The sequence below is a fragment of the Haemaphysalis longicornis genome, unplaced genomic scaffold (genome assembly GCF_048455015.1).
Source record: "Haemaphysalis longicornis isolate Haplotype H1 unplaced genomic scaffold, Haemaphysalis longicornis Haplotype H1 scaffold_2, whole genome shotgun sequence".
Taxonomy (NCBI): domain Eukaryota; kingdom Metazoa; phylum Arthropoda; class Arachnida; order Ixodida; family Ixodidae; genus Haemaphysalis; species Haemaphysalis longicornis.
In genome coordinates, this window is record NW_027526295.1 from 43351239 (window position 1) to 43377242 (window position 26004).

General features: G+C 47.2%; 1 protein-coding gene and 1 long non-coding RNA gene across 2 annotated transcripts in view; one reads left to right on the forward strand and one right to left on the reverse strand.

The window, feature by feature from the left end:
• The window catches only part of LOC144168850 (juvenile hormone acid O-methyltransferase-like), an 89477-nt gene extending 79087 nt beyond the window's left edge, over positions 1–10390 (reverse strand). The window contains exon 1 of the mRNA XM_077697837.1: positions 10211–10390. Coding sequence (XP_077553963.1) covers positions 10211–10278 — 68 coding nt within the window. The 5' untranslated portion in view covers positions 10279–10390. The remainder of the gene's footprint in view (positions 1–10210) is intronic.
• LOC144168852 (uncharacterized) overlaps positions 1–26004 on the forward strand; it is a 223233-nt gene that overhangs the window by 89328 nt on the left and 107901 nt on the right. The window lies entirely within an intron of this gene.

Genomic DNA, 26004 nt, shown 5'->3' on the forward strand with positions numbered 1-26004 from the left:
TCAACGCAACGAGCCTATCGGTGGAGGCGGAATGGACCCCAAGCAGTGATGCCAAGCGACAGCGCTTTAAAGCCAGAGTTTTCTGGGCTACACTTGCAGTCGGGTGAAGTACACTAACGATGCCACATGTATTTACTCTGCCAGCTTAGGTGAGACTTTTCCCTGAATTTATCTTCTAACAGGTCATCCTCCGACACACCGGACCAGTGCTTGCTCATCTACCTTCAAGATGTCTCTCGGTGATTATTTAGCCTGCTTAAAGATGTTACTTTTCAGAGCCGTTACCGAATAAAATTGCAGCATCTCCACTCCGTGGATGATGGCGATGGGGCAAAGTACGGGGACTCGAAATGACATCCAAGTTGCACCCAGAGTGACATCCGATTTGCGCCCCGACAGTCATTCCATTTGAGCCGTGAGTTGCACCTTGATTACTCCCTAAACAAAACTCCAACTCACGGCTCAAATCAAATTTCGCGTGATTTTTGCTTGATGGTGGTGTGCACACGGATGGACACGGACGGACACTGGGAAGTCCTAAGGTACTCCGCACTGTTACAGGCGAGGAAGTAAGCCGTTTTTCTGCCAGGTACTAACTCACGGTCGTAGCCCAATGAGTAAGACGACTTACATTACTCTATCTGGTCTACCAGACATAGGCTCGAATCCTGCCGGTGCCTGCTTGAATTTTTGTGATTTTAAATGCTATGCGGGTGGACGAGGACGGACATTGTGCGGTCCTAAGGTACTCCGCACCTAAAATAGATGCCATCCAGCCCTGCCAAAGTGGATGTCCAGCGCATCTGTTGTAAACCACTATACACATGCTGATTGGAGAGGGTATGAAATGTTCCTCGTTGTCTCGGAGGGCTTTTCGCTTGCATTGGGCTTCTCTGGAGGCAAACGCACGGTCCTGACGCATGCTCTCGGTTTCTTGGGCGAGAACTACTGGGCCCGTCCAAGCCTCGAGGAACGTCAACCCCTCCCCTTTCCAGAGCAGCTGCGAACCTAATCTTTACCAGATGCCTTATCATCCGTCATGTGGTTTCGTTCCTTGTTTTGTGGTTTGTTTTGTTTACATGAATTCTGAGCTCTGTGGCACATGCCTGATTACCCTGGCACATACGCTCGGCATCGTGGGCGAGAACTGTTGGTCCTGCCTGGGTTTCTTGTTTACGACACGAAACTTTGCGACGAACGAGAGGCTAAGGGCTTCACTGTAAAAAGGTCGCGAACAAGGTAACTGAAAAATGCTCAGGAATTGCAAAGACCACGATTAAGTACATGACACCAGGAGAGGTGCTTCAATGGTCCTGTACCGCTTGCGTTAGTAGCAAATCTCGACTACACCGCAGGCAGGTTGGGAGAAAATTGTTTGGTAGGCACTATTCTTGCAACTTCCACTGAACCTTGACTGTTCGACGTAAAGTCTAAATTGGATGTAGTGCTTCGTCCCTTAGATGTCTTGGACAAGAAACACCAAGAGCAAGCAGTAATTTACGATGTCGCGGATCTAAAAACTGACAAGAAAACAAACTATAGACGGCATCAAAAAAGTTCTTGGCTTCCTTTCGTCTAAGTGCGACAACTTGCTAATAATTGTGAAAGCGCAGGAGGAAATTAGGCCTTTTAAGGAACAAACAACTCGCTTGGAGGCCGATTTGCTGGCCAAAGATGAACGACTAAGTGACCTGTAATTGGAATTCGATTCATTAGAGCACTACTCCAAGAATAGGAACTTGTAGATGCATTGCATTGCATATGCCAAAGGCGAAGACTTGTGTGCAGTCCTGAGTTTTATTGGCCACTGAATGAAACTTAAAGCACCTAGTCACGAAGACCGCGAAATCGTACACAAGTTCAAGGCCAAAGCAAGCATGATCTCCCTGTACTTGTACGTTTTTAGTCGACAAGAAATGAAAGAGGAATGGTTCAAGAAATTGGCAACACTGAAATACGAGGGCATTCACCTCCATGAAAATCTGTGTTGTGAAATCTTACATTCCGCATTAAATCTATTGTGGCAGAGCAAGAAAGTTTCTTTAGACCAGGAATATGAGTTGGCATGGGCACCCAGCGGACGTGTGTTCGTTAAAAAAGTAGGAAGGAGCGAAACGTTAAAAGTTACAAAAGTACTAGACATAAAAAAATACGTTTATCTGACCACAAGCTTGCTATCACTAAAACAACGGGTAGCATGAAAGCAACAGTGGACATCGGAAAACTCAAACTACGAAATTCTTGATCTAATACACGTAACTATACAAGTATATATACACGTATACACGTATATCTACGTAAGAAACGTAAAGCCTACACAAACGTTGTAATTACAATTTTTTGTGAAGCCAACTTTGCCATCAATACACATCCGCATTTCGACTGAGGCTAGCATCTCACAGAGTGACAGTGCAGACCTTTTACTGTGGGTTGTAGTCATCCTCGCTGCGTACAAAGCACAGGAAAGAATGAGGCTTGATGGCGTTTGTTGGCCTTGCCTGGTCATGCGACCGATTTTATGTTACATTTTACGAAGCTTAACCCATATTGTTAGCTGATGACAGTACACATTGTAAATGCTTAATTTTTGCTCTATGCAGACCACCAAAAAAAATATTGCACTATTGTTAGACTAGCGTTTGGTAATTCCGAACAAGAACAACAACAAGCAGATAATCCTAGCCGGAGACTGTAACATTTACGTTACTGATACATGTAAAACTCGAGTCAATGAATTCTTAACGCCTTTAACTCCCTCTTTAACGTGTATTTCCCTCTTCCTTTTTGTGTTAGTTTTATTCAAGCTGATTTCCATCGAAGATGTACCAACTAGCACAGCAAAGAGCCATTCCACCTTTAACAGGTTATGGGTTCAAAATTGATTGGGTTCAAAAAATCAAAATTTTACACGATAAGAAATCTTATGTGATCGTAGACGCAAACATGCGTTGACCACTTTAGCACCAGAATTCTGAAAGTCGCTACATTTGGCTGGATCATTAAAGAAGAAGTTGCAGACTACTATTGCACTTCATTAAAAATTTCAGGAGATAACGGATGCCAACTCGTTCATTCCGAGCTAGAAAAATTGTTAATATGTGACAAAGAAGTTGACAGACGAAATAAATTTTTCAACCGGGACGAAGTTATGCAATACAATCACTTGACAGCTTGCGGTATAATGGCAGAGGAGTTTCAGAACATTTACAATAAATACAAAAAAACTTGAACGCCAAAATAAAGCTAGCCCTTGGGTAGATAAGGTGATAGTAAGGCTAAGTTATCAAATCCGTCCAGTTTAAAAATGCCCAATCAACCCACATAACACCCTTTTGAAAGATATATTTAAGCAACTGAATAACAGTTTCACACAAGATAAGACCAGCAAGAAAAAGATACTCTCTTCATAAGGTCGAGAAAACTTCGGGCATAGTTAAACTTCTTGGGAAGGGCTCCCGCGAGAAACATTTGCAACACTCTGAACGAAACGTTTGCACATGTTGCTGATCCGGAATTACCCGGAAACGTCAATGCTCATTTTGTGGAAAAGGTGAATATGTAAATGCAAAATGTGAATGAGGAGCCACAATTACCTCATATCTACACTAATGCTCAGCATGTTCATTCAGCTTATAATTTTGTTCATTGGGCACTACTAATGAACGTGAGCTTTGGTATACAATTAAAACAATGAGCTTAATGAAGTCGCCAAGAATGGATCAGATAAGAACAAGAGAATTTTTTATAAGTTACAGCAGATGATAAAAGGTACTGCACTTCCTTTCAATCCATTATTTTTACTTTATTTATTTATTTATTTATTTATTTATTTATTTATTTATTTATTTATTTATTTATTTATTTGGTGGACCGCCTTCTAAAGGCGGAACAACAATTACACGAGCAGCAACTGAACCATCTATTTCAGCAGATTACGCAGCTCCTTGCACAAAGCATTTCTCAATGCCTAATACAGCAAGCGACGACTGCCACGACACCAGTTCTTCAACATACGACAGAGATCATCCAGCAGGCATCAAATGCAACTATCCGCTAAATCACCTACAGCGGGCACACCTGCTACAGTGGAATTGCCGCTCTCTTCGACAGTGTGCGGCCGAGCTGAATGAGCCGTAACCATAACCACCATGAGCGCGCCGCTGTTGCTGCACGCGCAGACCTCCGAGCCGGCGCCACCTTTACAACAGCGGTCCTAAATGAAACAACATTTCGCGCTTCACTTTCGTGTATGGACGGCCAAATGCATATTTCTCGTACAATTCAATTTCTTCGCCCACCAAGCCCATGTCAGGCTCGCCTTGCGGCAGTTCTTCTCGCTGCGGAGCACATTGAAGCAAATTACGCCGCCGGTGACAACCACCAGTTTCCAATATTTACGGACAGCCACCAAGCCCTCGATCGACTTGGCCAAACCCCACACCCCCACACGTCTGAACCACCTGCGACCTCATCAAGACCATTTGTTGCAGGCGGCGGGACACACGCAATATTGGCCCCGAGTACATACCGTGGCGCCCCCTACGAATGACGTCACTTGTTGGACGCCGGGTCGGGTTGTCGTCTGCTACAACCCATTTTCTGTGCGTATGCGGCCGCGTGTTTTTGTGTGCGTGTGTGTCTGTGGCCACCGTACCCCCCCCCCCCCTTTCCTTGTGGATTTGATGCAAATTACCCAAAAAAGTTGTCTGCAACCCGAATAATCCGGGCGAGCAATCAGCGACTCGCTTTTTCCCGGCGACACCGCCGCGCCCTACAGCTCGTACGCAGCCAGCTAACGCCAAGGACGATGCAACTGATGCCGAGAAAAGTACACTGTAAATTCATTATGAAATACTTGCGACGTTACATGCACGAGACTGTGTGTGCAAGGAAACACCTTGTAACAGCGACGGAAGCGCGTCGCTCACTTGTGATCTCACCGCGCCTACTGCTCGCCTTGCCTGGTAAATGAATGACTACGTGAGAACGGTGATCGGATTGCTTTGCCGCGCATGCTTAAAAGTACTGCTATGATGCGCAGTTTGGCTTAAGCAGTGCCTATTACCCCTACAATGTTTTTCATAGTTATTCCCGGATTTGATTAACAATCACTGCCCGTAGCCTGTACTCTGCACGGCTGATATGTTTACTTTTCGCGACAAGTTGTCCGCAATGCATAAATAATATACGAACGCGAGTTTTCAACGCCTGCGAGGGGGTTTGGACATGGCTATATTTAGTTTTCATTAGGACTTCGGCGTGGGAATGTATAAATGTAACGTGGGCTCTTTTATGATTACAGTGAGCCTGCCTTCCTCTAGCATCAATGAAACTAACGATTGCTCACAGAAGGCGAGGCTGTGTACGAGGCGAAACACGTCGTTAATGAATTTGGGTAATTGGGAGTTTTAAAATAGGAGAACCGAGCGTTGCCCCCCCCCCCCCCCCCAAAGTGATGGGGAACCCTAAACGCAACATGCGCGCGCGCGACAAAAGGGTCTTCTCGAAGCGCTTGCCGCCGGCTTGGGATGCACGTAATCGAATGTTGGGAACTTTAGGCTTAACATCGCGGCAGATATTTCATCGCCGCTATCGTTACAGTTGCGAATGAGAGTCCCTACTACAACTTTTCACTTCACTGTCACCCTCTTTCTTGTATATGTAACTTTGTACCCGCGTCTGTTTAAGTGATCGATGATCAAGAACTTGCCACAGCCTCGCTCGATGCTTGCGCGCAGGCACATATCCTTCGGCCGCTCGCCGCACCGCGCGTGAACGGGCCGGCGGTGCCGGTACCGACCTTCGGGGACGGTCGGCGTAGATCGCGGCGGCAGATATTTGAGCATCGCTTTGAAAACCACAGCTGATGGCACTACCTAGCACAACTTTTCACCACTTTAACATCCGCATTCACCGCTGTCGAATTCCTTTTCCACAACTAGCGTGATTTTAAAAAGCGGCGACAAGTTGTTGCTGCCCTGACCTGCGTCGGTTCGAGCTTCTCCGTCGGCCGTGCGGGCAGGCATGGCGGTGTGTGCGCGGAGCGTTTCTACGAGCAGTAAACGCTTCACGATTTCTTGCTTTACACATTTATTGCAAACAACGGAAATCTAGAAACTTAGCTTGGCAATCATCGCAGTCTACATCGTTGATCGGGGAAACGAGTCGCAGCTTACGCTTCGGTCGCACACGTACGCCACCACGCTCAAGTTGTTTGCGGAGGATGTACCACAGTTGATCCGGTTATAAAATCCCCATGACGTCAAGCTGCGCTTGACGCACTGAGAGTTAACTTCAAACGACGGAAATTAACACGAAAATACTTTCAGAACGCGCGTCCTAACCTAAGTGTCACGCGCTGCAAGCCAACTGTGCAGCAAGGTAGGAACGGTGATCCTACAAGTGACGTCAAAACGATCGCAGCGCTGGCCTCTCCAGTGGTGGGCCGCGCGGCCAATAGTCGTTCGGGTAGACTGGGTCCCGGGACACGCAGGCGGAATCGGCAGCGAGACCGCTTACGCGTGCGCGAGCGGGCACTTTGAACTCCGCTCCAACCCGGCGTTGCCCGTCCCATTTGCACAGTACGACCCCGACCCCTCAGAAGCAAAAGCGGCCGCACGGCACGCGTCCAAGCAGTCGTTGCGGAATTTGGTTCCACCAGACCCCGCCCCCCTGCCCGTTATGTGTTGGCCAAGTGGCGTGCGTATGTGCCAAAACGTCACCAGCATGCCGTCAAAGTTACGCAATCTGTGGCCACAGTTGCCTGCACCTCTTGCTCCACAGGAGCCACGCCCACTGCACACCACATGTTGTGGGACTGTCCCGGCCTTGAAACGCTCCGTTTACAGTATCTTCCGCCCGGCGTCCAGCGGCTTGTGGAGTGAACAACCCCGCTGCAACCCGCCACTGCACGGCAGACGCTGCTTTCTCTGTGGGAGTTCGGGCGCTCCTCAGGCGTCGGCCGCCGAATGTAACCTTTAAACTTTCCCCCCCCCCCTTCCTTTCTTCCCCATGCTGACCGACGCGTCCACCTTCTGTAATAAGTTTTGTTATGTTGTTTATGTATTTATTTATTTTTATTTATTTGCTTATTTTTATTTATTTATTTATTTATTTATTTATTTATTTATTTATTTATTTATTTATTTATTTATTTATTTATTTATTTATTTATTTATTTGTACATAGTTCAGACCCGAATCTATGGGAGGAGTGAACACTGATACAGAACAAAAGTAATCATACAACACAGCAACATAGCAATCCAAAAAAACATAATCAGGACAAATCACAAAGGACAGGAACAAATACTACCAGTGGAAGGGAGCGTATATCGCTCAGCAACCTGTTCCTATTACCAGCGGTCGAAGAGGAGAAACTAAATTTGAATTCGTTCGTGCGAGAATGGTAAGGATTGATGTTAAGATATTGATTGCTTCTGCTAATGGAAAGTTTATGCGAATTTGTAAAATACCAGGGCCGGTGAAAAGTAGCATGGTGAGGGCACTACACAAAAAGAGAACCAAGTGGTATTTCTGTAACTATTGACCAACTGCAATACATTCCTGTATAACATACATCGTGGGAAAAATTGTGTATAAGAACGTGAAGTGCTTCCGTACAATATATAACTCGCGAAATCCTGCGCAGTTCGGTGTTTCCAGCGGAAAAGCTACGATCAACTTTAATAACTTTATCTATTACGAACCGGATAATAATAATGTTCTTTCGTTGTTTGCAGACTTTCAAAAAAAGTTCGATACCGTTGACCATTAATTACTATTGCACAAATTGTATGCTGTTGCATTCAGACGCCTTTATTTGTTCTTTGATAATCATTTCTTCAATCGAGTACAACGCGTCAAATTAGGTATTTCTTTAAGTAAACACACGGCAGTGATTTTTTGTATTAGGCAGGGATCTGTGCGCGGGCCCCTTTTGTTTATTATTTGTGAAAGATCTTGTTATTATGCCACTCAAATTGCAACTTTACGTGTAGGCTGGCGCCACGGTCCTAGAATATCCGAGTAATACGTATAAGGAAGCCGGAAGAATTGTTCGAACTGATATATGCTATTTTCTCGACAAGTGGTCCTGTAATTTTATTTTAATTACCAAGTCGAAAACAAATCTCATTTGCATTCACAACCCACAACCCACTCACACTATCAAGGCCTAGTTATCTACAGGACAGCGGCTGCCACTGTCAAGTACTGTCCAGTAGCGTGTCTAGTCTTAATTTCCGTTGAGACATTAGCTTGGGATACACACCTCCAAGAAGTCGCAAAGCACTTACCGTTAGTTTGCAGTTAACTCTAGTCCTCACAATTTACATTCGACAGCTTAATTTAAAAAATGCTGTACAAATCACTCGGAGAATCAATAGTACTGTACGGGTTAACTATATACGCTGATGCCTCACAATACCGACTAAACATATTAAGATTAAGTAGACTTTCTATATTGTCACGAAGCCAAGGTCGACGCAGTTGTCTTCAAGAAAAACAAGCTTACTGGAGTGAACTTGTGCTCCCCTAACAACTCAAAGAATGCACAGGCGGCGAAGCAGCAGTCACCAAAGTGACGTCCGCATGCGAGAGTCGGCGATTCGAATTCCACGGCGTCTGCTCTGCGGTCATTTATCACTCGGCGTGAGGGCTTCTCGAACAGCCGAAGTGCATACTGAGCACTAAGATCATAGATTATTCCAGGCTTGTCACGTTATTCCATGACACTCTCTGTATCAAAGGAGATAACACGTGCGACATAAAGAATAGAACATGCGCTTCGCTTGGCCGAAGGCCAACACAGATAACGTAGCCCGCCGCAGCCGGTCGGCAAAAACAAAACATAAACAGACAAACTCAAAACATGGTTCGTGGCAATATTAAATCAGTAAAAATAATATCAGGCAGCATTTCATGTGGAATACTCATTCACGGAGAAGAGAAAGATTTAATCATGCATCAATTAGAAATGCTGCTTGTCAATGAACAGTTCATCTTCGATGCGCTTTGCCAACATTATTTTTTAAATGCCTTTACAGTTCACAACATAAAACTGACCTCTACGCCGTATTTAAAAATACATAATTCCCGTGTTTCCACTAATGATGCGAAACAGAACACGCTCCTCCTATGCACCTTCTATTTTTAATAAACTTCAAGTAGACACTACCTGTCATCGTATTAAAAAATTAAATTTTTCCGTCTCTTACGGCTAACCCACAATTGTTGATAAATTTGACCCAGAATTCTTGATAACACTCGTACATTTGCCATGCTCATATTCTACCAGTTTCATATCAAGTTGTGTATTTAAATTGGGATAGTATATGTTAGCATTACCAATTTTTTTTATTTGCCTCATTCATTAGTTTGTTTTTTATATAGTTGTTTTTCAACCACCAGAAATTGCCTCCACCACCTTATTTTTGTATATTTTCTAAAAGGAATAGGTACACGCACCCAGCACGAAGTTGCGATGCCCAGCCCACTCACAGCCATCACTGCTTAAGTTGACTGGAATGTTATATCTACTTTTTCTGAAATAAATATACTATTATTAATATATTACGGTAGTGCCTAGATTTTTGCGATTGGTTTACTCAAAGGGGACATATGCATACCTGTCTGCTGAGTGTTTGTTTACGTGCTTCTCTGTGATGCAATAGGACTGCCTACATTCTTTCACAGCGGCCATCCAAATCACTGCTGAGGAAGAGGCCGACGGATGTCTGACATTCGTAGACGTCCTGGCAACGCGTAACGGTGTGAGGCAGTCCTTTACGGTGTTCAAAAAATGCACACCAGCTGGTACCTGCAATTTAATTCGGTGCACCGAGCTGTGCATAAGCGTTCTGTAGTCGCTTCCCTTCTCCGCAGAGGCGAGAGGATCTGTAATAAGCCTGAGGACCCGGTGGCGGACAACACGCGAGTACGCCACGAGCTTTCATCGTGCGATTACTCTCACGCGTTCATCGACTCTGTTCAGCGGCAGCGCACTCGCCCTCCGCATGTTGTCAACGTCCAACGTCAAGAGCGCCCGGAAATTCCGTACGTGCCTAGCATCAGCGAGGCTTCGTCGCGCATACTCCTCTCGTACAACGTGCAAGCAGCGCATGTGCCGTCTCGCAAACTGAGGCATGAACTTGTGAACGTGAAGGAAAACCTGCAACCAGAGAGGCATCCGAGGGTTGTCTACGTCCTACCTTGTGCAGATTGCCAGTACGTGTACACGGGAGAGTCGGGAAGCTTTACGAAACGCCTGCAGCAGCATCGAAACGATGTAACCAAGAACAACGCGCCCTCGCCACAACGCACACAATCAACAGGTCTGCCGAATGCGTCCTCGCAAAAGAAAAAACTGCTACCTCGTCACACCTGCCACTAACGTCACTACACATACAAACGACGGATCACATGCTCAATCAAAACGCTGGAAACCTCCCGCCAGCAAGCTGTATCGATAGCGGCCTGCCCATGCTCGCCGATACCGCGTGCCGAATTTTTTATTGCTTGTTTAGCCTTTTTAGGTATTTCCGACACAACTGCAACAGCTGGCGCTGCATTTGAACCCCCTATCTCCGCTTCTTACGCGTTTGCGGGGTGTGCCATCTTTGTTCGATCGCATTTTTCTCAGTCCGTTGTGCTGAGTTTTCACCCGTTCCAACAGAGGTAAGGGCACACTTTCAGTGGGATCAATGCTGTGCCCAAATAGCAGTTTATAATGCGAAAGTGCTAGGCTGACGAAAGCACGCATCGGGACGAAAGCACGCATCGGGCCGGCGCCCACCAAACGTGCACCAACCGGATATCGTAAGCAAAAAAAGTGTCCACAGCTGCTCACCCATTGCTAACGCTTTCCGTGGCGTTCCACGAACTTGATATAGCGTGCAGATTCGAAAGAATGAAACCCAGAAAAAATGTACGTCGTTTTCTTTTTCTAGCATCGATCAGAAAACATGAACAGGAAGAAGCACTTTGCGAGCACCTTTCCAAGCAGTCAATGAGAAAAGAAAAAAGATAAACAGGACGAAGCACTCAGCCCGCGGTCAATTCCCATTGCCTTGCGACACATAGCAAGACTATACCAAAAGCAAAAAAATGCGTGCCAATCCACCCTGTGAAAGTGGTTGGAAAGCGAAGCTGTAAACGACGCCCACAACGATTACCCATGCGACGTAACTTGGATTCACACGCGTGGCTGTACAAACAGTGCAACCAAAGACAAGTGAAATGCACGTAACCACACCCGTTATTGCTTCAATGGGAAATTTTTTGCTATCGTTAAATCAATTCATGATTCACGAACGGTAGTTGGTTTACTTGGATTTGTGAAGCACATGAGTAGAAACTATTTTTTTTTTTTGTAAAATAAAGGAAGCTAAAACCCGGTGTTAGATCATCTCACTTCTTCTCCGTCTCTGCCGCCGCCGACGGGGACGAAAAGATCAATGGCAGAGACGGAGGAGAAGTCAGATGCCATGCGTTAATGTGATCTTTATTTATTTTTTTATAACTGTTAACGCATCCGCAAGGCGCGCACACGACCACTACACGTACCGTGGGCAGACCGCAAAGCGGCGCGAGAGGTTCCGTGACGCTATCACGTGGAATTCAGCGACAGCGCAGGAGGTAAACCCGCAGATGTGCTCTATGAGTGCACCATCTGTCTCGCCCGTCTCCGCGTAGGTTTGTTGCTCTCGATTCTGCTTCTAGCTACTGCGCAGCGCGGACTCAGACTTGCGAGTTTCGTTGAAGGAGCGGCTTTGTCGGGCCTTTTGGTCCGCGGTAACAGGTCAACCAGCTTTTATAACGCCCAGAATTATTACGTTCCGGACCATCTGTGCTTAACACGATTTTTTCGCAGGCCGATTCGAGAGCCAGGCCGTACAAGTTCGAGGAATTCCGCGACACATCGGTTCGTCTGGAACTGTTCCTTGGAGTTATCGCCTTGGGGGAGTCCAGATGAACCATTTGTGGGTGGTTACTTTCAAGCACCCCGAAGCAGCGAAAACACTTGCTGCCACCGAGGAACTGCACGTCAAGGGCCGCCGTTTCCTCGTCAACGATCCGCGCCACCAGGACGCCCGTTCAAAGCTCATTTGGGTGCTCCACAACGCCCCCGACAACGAAGTGCGAAGCGCCCTGGGGCTTTACGGCTGGGTCACGGAAGTGACCCGGGACCGATGGCGTGCGCCATGCTGCTCCGCGAAACTCTCGACTACGCGCCTGGTCACCCTACAGCTGAAGTGGGGCGTCAGCGTGGTTGTCATCTCGCACCAGGTACGCGTCGCCGGCGAGCGAGCCCTTATCGTGGTGCCCGGGCATGGGCCTCTCTGCCTCCGCTGTCACCGGAGCGGAGGCGTCTAAAGCCAGCACGTAGCCGCACGTAGCCAACATGAGCGTTGGTGGGCAAGACAAAGACGAGACCCCAGGCGCAAGTGCCATGTCAGGAAAGCGTGCAAGGAAAAGCGGTGCGGACGAGCAAAGAGGCGTCGCAGAGGCAAGCCCCGTGGAGTTACTACGAGACGCGCTGCATTTAAACCCAAGGAAAATATTCCACCGGACAAGCCCAAGGGGAAGTGACCAGACTAATGACTCGGCGCTACAAGTGCGGCAGTGTGGGGTGGCGAGGAGGAGGGAAGGAAGTTTCAAAGGTGGGGTCACAGTAGTCTACTATGTGTGGCAGGCGTCTCGAGCGCGGGGGAGACGCCGGGAATTCTCATCTCCCTGCTTTTCCAGAAATAGGGTTGGTTTGTTTTCCTTTTGTTTGTTTTCATTGCTTTTTCTGTTTTTGTGTGTGTTATTAACTCGTTGCCCACAGTGCAGTTATACCTATAACTTATGGGAGGCGTTGGAAGAGCACTTCGTTTCGCCACACTAAATGTGCGTCGTGCGTATTCAGGCTTCTTAAGTGCCTTCTTACTTCCTGCAAAGCAGGAAGGATGGCCCATGTGCTCCCTACTGTGTCGCTCTCTGGGTTCTTTGAAGAAGTTGTCCCTAATGTAGTTGTTCAGGGACATGTCCATCTTTTCCCCTCTTGTGAATCGCTTAGTAATTTGTAAAAGGCACGGGTCTTTTTGGAGGCCGCTTCGTAGTGAGTCGTTGAAGTTCAGCGATGACATTGTCCCTGTTGCTCGGCGATGTGGAGCCTAGCGCCACTTCTGTCTCCAAAGACAGGCGCAAGCAGCACCAGCTGAAAAGGTTTATGCTGGAAAAAGAAATGGATATATTGGCGGTTCAGGAAACAAAAATCGAAAGTGGTAACTGCACCACCAGTATGATAAAGCCCTTTCAAAACCTGCTTAGTGTCTGTGTCAGCCACGCGGTTAGAACGTCGGGAGGGTGCTGTCTGTTGATTAGAAATGATATTGGTATTGAAATACAAAGAATTTCTTCGAGTGAAACGGGAAGGTCACTTTTTTGCGATTTTGAATACTGTGGTGGTGAATTTCGTGCCCTATACGTCTACGCTCGAAACGTCGTGCAAGAAAGAGCGGGCTTTTTTTTGAAAGTTTCGCTCAATAGTTAAGAGCGGAAGAACAAATTATTTCACTTGTGGATTTCAATTGTGTTTGCGAGGGGAAGAGATAGAAATGGACCACGGCAGGGAGCGGATAAGAGTGCCCAAATTCTTTGTGAATTACTTGAAGAGCGTGAACTTGTCGATGTTTCACACTGCGCGGGAAATGAAAATGTGTTGAGGTTTACGCATTTTCAGGGAGGGAGTTAGGCGCCATCAGATAGGGTTTACATTTCATGCGATCTAGCTGCCACATCCCAAAAATATTGCGTAGACGACGTTTCTTTCATTGATCTCTCTTTTGTTGCTTTTTCCGTGGGAGAAGAGACAGAAGGTTACAAGACATTTAGTTGACATTTGTGGAAGTTCACCGTAAAGCTGTTGGAGGATGATACTCCTAGAATCCATAAAACAAACACATAAACGCTGAAGGAATTAGTTGGTGAAAAGTGGGAATTGTTTAAGCAGGATTGTAACCTTAACGCCATATAGAGGGGGACTGTACTCAGAAGGAAAGAGAAAGAAACCGAAAGACACCTGAAGCGTAATTCGAGGGAGATGCTCAGGCTGGAATGCGAAACACCTGGCGCTTTCCGGGATGACAGTATAACAAGGAACACGCTAGAAGCAATAGATCAGCAAAAATGTAGGGGGCGACCATGCGAGCGAGAGCAGAACACTATTTGGCGGGAGGCACGTTATTCTAAAGCCAGCACGATTAATAAAATACTGGTAGGCGGAGAGCTTACCCGAGATAAAAAGGTCATAGAAGATGCTTTGGTACAACATTATACTACACTCTTCGGCCCTGCCGTTCCCAGTATCGAAGACTTCAAACGATACTTTCTTCGCTTCATGCCACGCCTAGATGACGATGTTAAAAATACATTAGGAGAACCCAGAATATTAGGCGAAGTAGAGAGCGCCATAGGCAATTTAAAGGAAGGCAATTCTCCTGGCGCAGACGGCTTGGGTGCTGTTTTTTAAAAGAGGTAGTCAAACATCCTAGCGCCATTTTTGCATAGGGTGTTATGGGAAGCGTTCGAGGTGCGCATACTGCCGCTTTCTTTTTCGCGAACGCATACTGACCTAATTCCAAAGTCAGACGACAGGGCAAAACTTCAGTCTGTAACTGGGTACAGGCCAATCGCCTTAGCCAATACAGACTACAAAGTAGTGATGAAGATTATAGCAAATACATTACAGGAAATAACGACAACACAAGTTGGGCCACATCAGGCATGTGGCGTACGAGGTAGAAGCATCCTAAACAATGTTCATGTCGCAGGCAGTGTTTTCCAGAGGTGGGATGTATATTGTAGACGAGTAGCAATGCTTCAGATTGATTATGAGAAGGCCTTTAATAAAGTGGGTCACAATCTTGTTCTGCGGTTTAGATTATGTTACTATTGGGGATGTTGGGAAAAAGAGTGTACGTATGGCATATCATAAAGTTTCGCAAAATTAATTGTAAACAAGCATGCATCTAAAGTATTCCCGTTTTATCTTCTGTGAGACAGGGATTCCCAGCCTCTCCCTTGTTGTTTTGCATTTTTTGGAACCTTTTTGTTTGGCCATAATTAATGATGGTGGTTTTCACAGGTTTCTTCTCCACTCGAATGAGAGGAGACTGTTGACATATGCGGATGACGGGTTGTATTCTGTGACGACAAGGAGAGCATCAGCAAAGCAATAATGATAACAAAGGAATTTTTTGCGTTACAAAAAGTCCTGTTAATTGGACAGAGTGTGTGGTGTTTTTCATCGGGAGTGGGCGGCAGCACCAGTACTGTTTCAAAATGTATTTTGGTCACTCACACCAGTGTGTTATCTTGGGAATTCCCCTGGACAGCTATCAGGATAGCCGCCAGTACTGGGAATCCGAAACGGTGAGGCTGCGCGAAAATACAACCAAGTGGTGGGGGGGGGGGGGGGGAGGGGTCGAGCTTTGTCTTTTTTTGCACTTGCCACTGTTTGCAACCTTTTTCTTGTAGCAAAACTGTAGTACGTGATGCAAGTCCTTCATTGTTCGCGAGTTCAAGTTCAGAAAATACATCTTGTGTTTGCCGTGTTCATTTCGTTTTCAGTTCGGGAGAGTTCAAGTACAACCAATCTTTTCCAGCGAGTTAAGGAGGGCATCGGGGTTGGGTTGGGTCACGTTTATATTCCTCAGCTTGTCAACCGGTTTTTGTTTTTACGGGATACCAATGACCCTTTTCTGCGAACATTTATGGTCTCGTCCGCAAAGGAAAGACGCAGTAGCCTTAATGGCTATATGAAGAACGTTGTAGACTCTTCCAGGTTTCCAGCAGTACGGTTTTCATTGGAGCACCTAGCAAATGTGTTAAGAAAGGCAGTTACTAAAGACATGAATGATGTATTGTTACCTGTGCCACTTCACCGATCAGTGTATAGATCTGTTCTTGGTCAGGACGTGTTATCTCCTGTTAAAAAGATGGCTGTCCCAGCATCTGTTGAAACCTTTTTTTTAAGCTACACACTGGCACACTTTCCATTAAGACGTAGATGCAGGAAAAAGGCTTGTTTGTCGCTGGTCCCACAACTTGCATTTTGTGCGACAAATCGAAAACGGTTGAGCACGTTTTTGTGGGGTGCTGGGCCGCCATCTTTTTTTGGAATGTGTTACAAAGGACCTTAAAGATAGACCTGTCACTTTCACCCCAAGGCGTACGATTTCTTTGAATACCTAGTGACAGAAGTGCGCCATATGACTTCATAATGGCTCTAGGTTTTCATGCCATTCGGAGGTGGAGGATGGCGGTGCGCCAGGCCGACCCTCATACCCACACTGTGAGCAAATACTTCACACAATATATTAGTTTGCTCTTTAAAGTGCATAATTTGCAGATGCCCGGTTTGTAATGGCTACCTGTGCTAGAACTGTGTAGGTTTGATGCCTATTTATACCTTTTCCTTCAGCCGAACTTTTGCTGACGGTTTTTTATCTATCCGTGACGTGTATTGTGTACGTAAGAAGGTAATAAAAACGCTCGTATCTCAATCGTTAAGACAACGGGCTCTCACTCCGTTTCTCTATTCGTCCCAGGTTCGATTCCTGCGGGGCCAGTACCTTCTTTTATTTGTTCGCGGGAGTTTTCTGTTGACGCCAACGGTCGCGACAGATCCCTTGGGGGAGAGGTACAAAGCTTCGCTTTAAAACAATTTAGTGCCCTTCCACTCTGTGAAGAAAGATGACCTCCAAAGCAGCACGCCCTCCACTGAGTGCACGAAACAAAACACGTTTGTTTGTAACTTACGACTGAGCATACTTCGTAGACAATTACCTGAATTAAATTTGAACAAGACCCCAGCTTTTTCATAGCGGAAAAACGAGATCTGGCTCTTTCCTTCCCGTGTCGTAAGCATCTTACAGTTTGTGTAACACGCCAAACAAGTCCATTCTACTACCGATGACACCAGACCGGTCGCATTGGGCTGTTTGACGGCCACGTTTAACCTCACGCCAACACAACGAACATGTCATCAGTAAGGGTATAAAACCTATATCTGCGGGTGACCCCCCCTTCCCCCCCCCCTGCCGCCGTCCTCTCCCAACCCGTGCACGCATAAACGCATAAACCGGCAAGCCCTCATGAGCGGGTGCTTAGAAGTGAAAGATACTGTCGAACATCTCGCTCGGAAAGCCCTTTAAGCTGAACGAGTGATATTGTTCCACGTCGGCGTTCTAAACGGGCTAGTTGCTGTTCAGGCAGGAGGGATTTGCAGCTACACGACCAGCTGAAACTTGACGCGGCAAAGGCGGCGGCGGTGGCTTTCCGTAGTTTTCGCTCCCATTTACGCTTCTGCTCGGGCTGACGCTTCTTAAGTTTCCGCTCTTCTTCCTCCAAGCGGGCGACATGCATCCGTCCCATAGCGAGTTAACACCTCGAGGGCTTCGACCTCTCTACAAGTGGACACACACGTGGGTGTTTCTTTCTCTTCCAGTCGTAGGCGTCCTATTGTCTGTGCAACACACCAACCCAGACCCAAAGCACTTGATTGCGGAGGACAGCCAACAGGGCGCATTGAGCCATGAAACTGCAACGTATCAATCTCGCACTGCCACAACGGGTATGTCATCGGTAGCGGCATTAAGCCCTGATGTGCATGCATGCCCCCTCCCTTCACCCCCAACCCATGCACGCCTAATCCGGCAACAGGAGATAGGTGCCTAATTAGGCGTGAAAAACACTGTCGAATGGAGAGAGAAAGACTTTATGTGCGACCAGACTAAGATCGATTATTATGGTTCCGCTAGAACTATGGCCAGCTGGTCAACGAGGGCCGCCGACCCGACAATGTTGCTCGGAATGGCGTTCAAGCTAAAGACGAATTATGTGTTGACGCCTGCGTTTCAACGGGGCAAGTTACTTTCCACCGGAAGGGGCGCGCAACTAGTGAGTGAGGTGGAATTTGAAGGGGCAACGGCCGCGGCTAGATTCTCGGCGGTGGCGGTGGCCGCGGCTTTCAGTCGTTTTTACACCCATTCGCGCTGGTGTTGATTCTCCGAAATCCTCTGGTGACGGTGCTACGGCCGCTGTCAGCCGACTGCGCAACTTTTGAATGAAGCATCAGTGGGGGCGAGGGGAATAATCGTTGTGACAACCGTAGTAAAAGAAGAGTCGGCGGTGGCGAGGAGGAGCCCAAGAGCGGCGTCGAATGAATCTGCTTCACCGGAATTAAAACTGGGGGGTGAGACACATACTGCTTTGCAGTAATAAACAAGTATAGCCACTCTGTACAATACTGCGCGGTTTACTAAAACAATCATGTCATCAGAACGCTGCAAACGATGGGGCTATTCACGAGAGTAGCTTCTCTTTGACCAGATTTTCTCTAGTTTGAAGCAAAGCACAGCTCCTGTAATATTTATTTATGATGAATGAAGACATTTGACGGATCTCGTTTACCAAATGATTGCAGCTAGACATAAACGCGTTCACTTTCACGCCACCGCGACTGCGTCACAGTCCGCGCGGGTTGCATTTTTAAATAAAAGTTGAAAATCTAGACTTTGTCAAGAATCACGGCGTTAGCTGAATATATCGAACATGCGCCAACCGAAGTACGAAGTACAGGCCGGGAAGCCTCCCCACCGTTTCGACATCCACCTTGCAGTGTAAGAACATTGGTTTCTTCCAGAGCGCAACACTTTTAAGTGTCGACGAGTCCTACGTTGGTTGTTGATCCGCTCGCCACTGGAAGTATCCTGTTCGGGCTCCCGCACGCCCGAACCGCCGCATCCCCCCCCCCCTTCCCTTGAAGCGAACGCGCGCGCAACTCAATGCGTCGGGGACAGTATTGGTTCATCTTGCTGGTGCATTCCTTTCTTGCGTGCCTTTTAAACGTCAAGGTCGCCACTTTTTGGAAAATGCACGCTACAGGCAACGTTTTCTGCATCGGAGCTCGCTGGCTCCCTGCAAGTCTACAGGAAGCAACGGCCATCTTGACGACTACTCTCTCGTTTGCCCCGAGATCTCGCGAGAGGCTTGTCCGTTACTCCGTTCATTGACGGAGGTTTTCCCGTTATGAATCCCCTCAGCCGGAGTTTTCTTGGAGGTTATGTTCTTAACTCCGTCCTCGGTCGGAGCAACGGCATGTTACCGCTTCGTATTTACATCGTCACTTGGCTGACGGAGTGTTTAGGCGTATATACACTCCGCAGTACGGAGTAAACTTTAAGAGGCAAATACACCAACCAAGGGCGTTTATTCAAAGCGGTCCCAACGTACCGGAGCCAACTCGGCTCCTTCATCAGGGGTGACTATGTACGACAAGAAGCAGCGGTTATATAGGTGTCTTCTTCTTTTTCTTTTTTTTTCTTACTGGATTCTTTCCCTTGCGCGTCGGAGGCCGTGGGCGTAGATGGTGGGAAGGGCTCCGAGGGATCTGTTCAGGCCCTGCCGGTTATCTTGTATGTGCCATGACTCAAGCAGTAATCTTTGTGAATAATTCGTTTCGGTGCCAATCACCTGCGCGCCGTCAAAGTTAATCCGGTGGTCAGCTTTTTCGCAGTGCTCGGCCAATTGTAGCAAGAAAAGGAAGGCATTGTCGTCTCCCACAAGATAGTGTCAACTCTTGGACGGCTCATACCTCGACCTAAAGAGCGGCCGCCAAAAGAAAAATCACAAGGGGTCGTCTACAAGATTGCTTGCGCACAATGCCCCGCTAGTTATGTTGGGGAGACCATGAACTTCCCGGAACGCCTCCGCCAACACAAAAACGACGTTCGCAAGTCCGACACTCAGCGCAGTGCATTGGCCGAGCACTGTGAAAAAGCTGACCACCGGATTAACTTGGACGGCGCGCAGGTGATTGGCACCGAAACGAATTACTCACAAAGATTACTGCTTGAGTCATGGCACATACAAGATAACCGGCAGGGCCTGAACAGTTCCCTCGGAGCCCTTCCCACCATCTACGCCCACGGCCTCCGACGCGCAAGGGAAAGAATCCAGTAAGAAAAAAAAAAGAAAAAGAAGAAGACACCTATACACCATTTTCCTTGCTAGAGGTGGGCGCCGCCATTTGCTTTTTCTGACCAGACGCTAGCGCCGTCTATGAAACGACCGCCGAAACCTCCGCGCTGGGCTGTTAAGTGCGCCGTTCTTTGCGTGCGTCTGCTCGGTATCCGTCGAGTGAACCGTAGTGGTTTGGCGTTAAGTTAGCGGTTGCAGTGCTTGTGTGTGTGTGTTCTGTTTTGTTTTCATCATCTGCGGACGGATTTTAGGTCCTAATTTGCTGCCAGAGCGGGAAATTCCGACCCCGGCTGTTGCGAGCAGCAGTAGCAGTGTGGAGGTGGTGCCGGTGGTACTCCGCAGTTCCGCGATGCAAACGCACCGGTATGACACCGACTCACATAGAAATCGATATCGGGGAGTAAATACGTGTTTTCAATGCCACCGTGCTCGTTATGTTCACCGATTAGTCATGTTTACGGAAGCGCGGACGTCGAATGCGGAGCGCGCACAGCATATGTGGGTCACGGTGATCCGAGCTCGCGATGGACTTTCGACGAGGCGATTGCTACGCTGTTGACATTGCAATGCAATATAATCTTTCTTAACTAGACTTATGACGGTTACTGACGAAACGAAATTACCTGGGCGGAAAAATAACATGACCGCACAACCAGTCAAATTACCATTCGAAGGTTTAGCAAAAGGGTTGACGTTCGGGCGAGTTAATATTGGTTGATCATGATCGTGATCATGATTGACCTAACTCTGCGCAGCGCATGTGGCCTGTCGCTCGGAGCCCACCTTTGTGAAACCGCTGCTTGCACCACAAATGCTTTACGCGACCAGCAGTAACTGTTTTGTAATTGTAATACTTTAGATTCCGTGGCAACGCAAAAGGATTAGAAGCTTTTCCTTTGACCGCGTTGTGAACAGGTTGAGCTATTTTCTAAATGCAGCGTTCACGCGTATCTCGAGCTGCGTTTCCACATTTGGCTGCCTGCTTATCCTGCTATCGACCAGCAGTGTGCGATGGGGAAAGTTATCCTTTCATATCGTTTGGCAGTGTAATGCGTTGGCCTCAAAAAAAGTAAACAAAACGCCGGGATTTTAAACGTTAGATTAGATGAAAAGGGGATTGTTTAATGCCAATCGGTTGTAATTACCAAATAATATATGGTATTTTAAATTGACTACAAGGAACCAGAAGTTAGTGTAATGTTGTATTGTATCGGCGCTCGTGAAAGATCCCAAAGTGGTCAAAATTAACCCGCAGCCCTCCACTACAGCGCGCCTCATCACCCATAGCGTCGGAGCGTTAAACACCATAATGAATGAATCAATCAATCAACCAACCAATCAATGCTGTATTGTAAAGGATAAAGTTGCTTCTAACATTTCAGGGGGTTCCGTTCCCTGTCGCAGCTTTGCGTGTGATAAATGGATTTTGCTCCGTCTGTTTGCCGTCCAAGTGCACCCAACAAACCCTTGAGTTGGTCGTTGTACAAAGTCGTTGCGATTTATCAACGGAATCCACCGATATCTCAACTCGGTGCGCGTTGGGAAGCGATGCCGCAAAAACACGCCGCAACCGCACTGCATTTTCTCCAGGCAGTGTCGTACACATGCGTGCTGTCAGCGACTGTTTCTCGCTTTCTCTGGTTGTTCAATAACCCACCACCGCGCAGTGCTGACGAAGCGACGTTTGCGCCATGAACGGCATCGCAGCATTGGCTAAAACAGTTGAAAGTTCCGCAAAAACTAAGCACACGGTGCAAAATACTCCTGAACTATGCAGCGGAGCACACCGCGCCGAGCGATGTTAACAGCCCAGCGCGCTCAGGCAACGCTGGTCGGCCGCCGAGAGAACTGGTTTGAGAGTATTTTCCTCCTTTCCCGGCTGCTTATGGAAAATGGTGTATATAACCGCTGCTTCTTGTCGTACATAGTCACCCCTGATGAAGGAGCCGAGTTGGCTCCGAAACGTTGGGACCGCTTTGAATAAACGACCTTGGTTGGTGTATTTGCCTCTTAAGTTTAACCCAACCAGACAGAGTTCTGTCGAAGATGTTCACATTCAAGGAGTAAACTTTGTACTGCTGGAGGATTTACCCAAACATACACCCAATAAAACTCCCCATCCGGCATGTTTTCTTTTTCTGTGTACAGTGGCAGCGGTACACAAAGTTATCTCGAAGATAGCCGTGGTTCTCACCACAGGAACTGACCGGGGACGGCTGTCACACCGAAATTAGACGTTTGTTGGGCTTGTAGGTCACCCCGACGCAGCTCCCACGAGCGAGGCGCTCCAGTTTTGGTAAAAACGCCGCAGCCTGTTGAAAGGCTGCCGTCGATTAGTGCCCCCTTCGCTGAAAAAACATTGTTTTCACGGAAGAATGACAGCGCTTCCAGGAACAAAATGGCCCTGCCCCGGTGTTATACAAATTCCAGCCTTCCCTCTGAACTTTTGGACGCCCATGTACTATTTTCACTTCACCATAAAGGTTCTTGACGTAAATCTAAATTCCACGAAGTTTCCGCGTGTTTGAATTAACGGAAAAGCCCGAAAATAAAGAATGCTGGTCAGGCAGGCAGACATGGTGGCAGCATGATTTACTTGCGTACGTTGGCATTTGCATAGCTAAGAAACGGGTCTGGACTTAACCGTGAATTCTTGTTACTGGCCGGTATTGTAGGTAGTGATCGGGCACATCGGAATTGATTGGTACTACTGCTACCTTTCCTACCAGCAGTCACGGGTCCCTACTGGGAGCGAAGGGAAGCTGGCGAGTTTGGGGATTACACTCCCCCACCTGATGGAGCGCGCAGTCCCTACACGACAATTGCTGGCACGCTGGCTTACATTGCCGCCGGCTAAGATGGGCAGGTCGCTATATATTAGGAGGAGGAGGAGGAACAGCTTTATTGGAATCACCGGCAGCTAGGACGTGGCCGCTACGTTGCGGAGGCCTGCCTGGGGCCCGGGCCTACTCACGCTTCCCAGGTGGGGTTGCGTTTTCGGGCCGCTGGCGTGCCAGGGCAGCCTTCGCCTGCTGGACGGCCTGTCGCTATCTATAAAGCCGGTCGTTGCCGCCGGTCTATGCTAGATGCCTGCGCAGCGTCGTGAATAGTACATAGAGCGAACATTTACGCTTACGCTTTATTGTGACCAAGGCTACCGTAGGGTAGGCGAAACGTTAATTCCTTTTAAAAATGAACTAACAACAAACTTGTGGTCTGCGTACTGGCCTTTCTGAGTGTATGTGGCCACCTAACAATGCGTTTGTTCAACTGCAAGTCATATGAGAAATCTATGCTGCTGAGTCAAAAGGGAGGTGGGGTGAATCATACCCTGTAGTGCGTAAAATACGTTATTGGAAAACAATAGGGACTTTTGCCATGTCTGCCAAAGCTTCAAGGGTGTGACAGCAACGACGATGTGATGGTTACCATGTGATAATTGAAATCAGCCGCAGCTATATCTGTGGCGGCCACAATAAATATTAAAATATTTTCAGAAAAAACAATAGTTCTAAACTTTCTACATAAATAAATTGGAAATTACTGAGCCAAAATGGAGAGCGGGGCTAGTGGTTCCACATTCACCTTTAAAAGGGGTTCAAGAAAAACCCGGAGGCAGTTTGAAAAATTAAGCAACAAAGCACCACTAGCAGCTAGAATAGTTTTCAGTGGAAGAAACATTTAAACATGCCTGATCCGTGTCCGACATTCCTACTCTGTCTCGTAAGAGATTCTTAACCAAGTCCAATATTTCTTTTTCTGGGTGTATGAGGGATGACTGGCTTACAAACTTGTTTCGTAATTTCTTATTGCATGAATTTCTACTACTTCCCTAGTTCGTTGCTTTTGATGTTTCTATCCGCACATGGTGGCTTCAAATCTTGCCGAAAATTTCCACTCCTTGCAATGAGTAGCCAAATGCAAGAGCTGTCTTTTCTTAATAACTTTTTTCCCAAGTTAAAGTTCTTGTACACTTAAAGGGCCCCTGCAGCACTTACCAGCAACTACTAGGAATGTATTTTGGGCCAAAGTCTACTGTCCCAGCAATCTCCTCCCGCAAGAATTATGAAAATTCGTTCACTGTCACCAAAACTACGCGCGATGAGGAATCGCGCATAATCGTTCCCTCTCAACTCGACGGCGGACGGCGCGACGAAAGCTGCGCGCTGTCTCCAGGAGAGGGGATGGGCGGCTCGCGGCGTTTTTTTCCGCGGCCTCTGATATATCACACGCCGGGGAGTTTTCTCCTTTTCTCCGGAATATGGAGGGGTCTGTTTCCGGTATGGTGCCATAAAAAATAAGGCATGGGCGCCTGCTCGCACGCACGCTCTCAGACAGGTAGGGTGTTTTTGAAGCAATAAACGTCTGTTGTCGAGTGGTCTGGCTGAAAGGGAAGTATTCGGCTCATCACTCAAACTCCTCGCGCACTCAAAACACGAAAAAAACGGCGTAACTGTGCCTACAAATTAAGGCATACAAAAGGTTCGTATAAAGCGCCGACGATGGCGGATCGTCACAGGACATGCGAGAAATTAGTCGCAAAGTTGACCAGTGACAGCCGATCGGACAGCCATGGCTTCAATGTCATCGTTTAGGCCATGCCATGGGTGCATAATGAGGAGAACTGAAGGGAGCGCGGTTGGTTTTTTCGCGTCTTTCGCAGCGATTTGCGCGCTCACCGCTTCACGTGCGGGTGTGGTTCATGTATTTAGGTTCAGTTATTTCACGTATTGCGGTTCAGGTATTTCTGGCAGTGTAAGCTAAGCGTAGCGCAAGTTTACTTGCACTGCTCAAAGAGTGTTGCAGGGTCCCTTTAAGCATAGCAGCATGCAAGCAGTGTCACGTAATAATAATTTTTGCCGGATTCCTTTAGAAACTTCTGAAAGTCCATGTCTCTCGGTCCCTCATCTTTGTTCTTCCTTTCTTTGTGGTACTTACTATACGTTTATTGTGAAGACATCCATGAGTTCACATGCCCACACGAAACGTTATTCGCAGAAGCAGGCGTGCCGTCTGCCACCAAGTATCACACAATACCATCCGTAGCTTCTGTGGTTGCCCAAAATAAAAGCAACTGACATGGCCTGGAAATCTCCTGTGTCACTACAATCTTAATTAGGTATGGCAATTACTCAAACATCGGGTGGCAAGAAACGTAGTTAGCTTGCCCAGGGTGGATCCAGCAAAGGGTAAAAAGAAGCGCAATATCCGAGTCATCGCCTAACCACTCCAGAAACGCGCAATTTGTATAAAACATAGAGTAGGCGGTGTCTCTGGTGCCAAAGGATGATTTTATAAGGCTAAGAAATATCCACCTTTTTTTGCATCTAATGTGGCTTGACAAGAGATAAACTCAATTTATTCACTGAGCGTCTTCTTGCTCGCACGATTTATAAAACATATTTTTACTGTTCGCTTACTACACTGCTTGCGTCACATCAGAGCATCTTCAAAACAGCACAATTTGAAGCCGTGTTGTGATCAACCGTCTACTCTTTTTTCCGGTATTGCATTCGGGGGGGGGGGGGGGGGGTTCGTCCTCAGGAGGGGAATTCCTAAGCCCTTGGTACTTTTTTGTTACGCTGTCACTCAGTCATTTGGACAAGCAATATTATGCAGATGGTGGACAGCCGATGATTTGGGATATTACGGTAAGTATTTGTATATTACTCCACTAGGTCATCTATAGCGACGACATGAAGACTCTTTTTGGTGGCGATGATAACTCATAGGGCGACACCTTGGTGTACACAGTAGCACCTGTATTCGAATGAATGCTGCGTGTGTCTTGTGCGTGCCACTGCAGTAGCGAACTCACCTCCCGTATCACAAATAGCAGAGATTTCTTCAATGACTTACAGTAAAGCGAATACATTGCTAGGTTAAAACAAAATATTAGGCGTCAGGTAGGTGATTTCTAGTAAACGAACTGAAGAACCAAAGCACTCCCAGCTTTTTGAAGAGGGCAGCATTTACT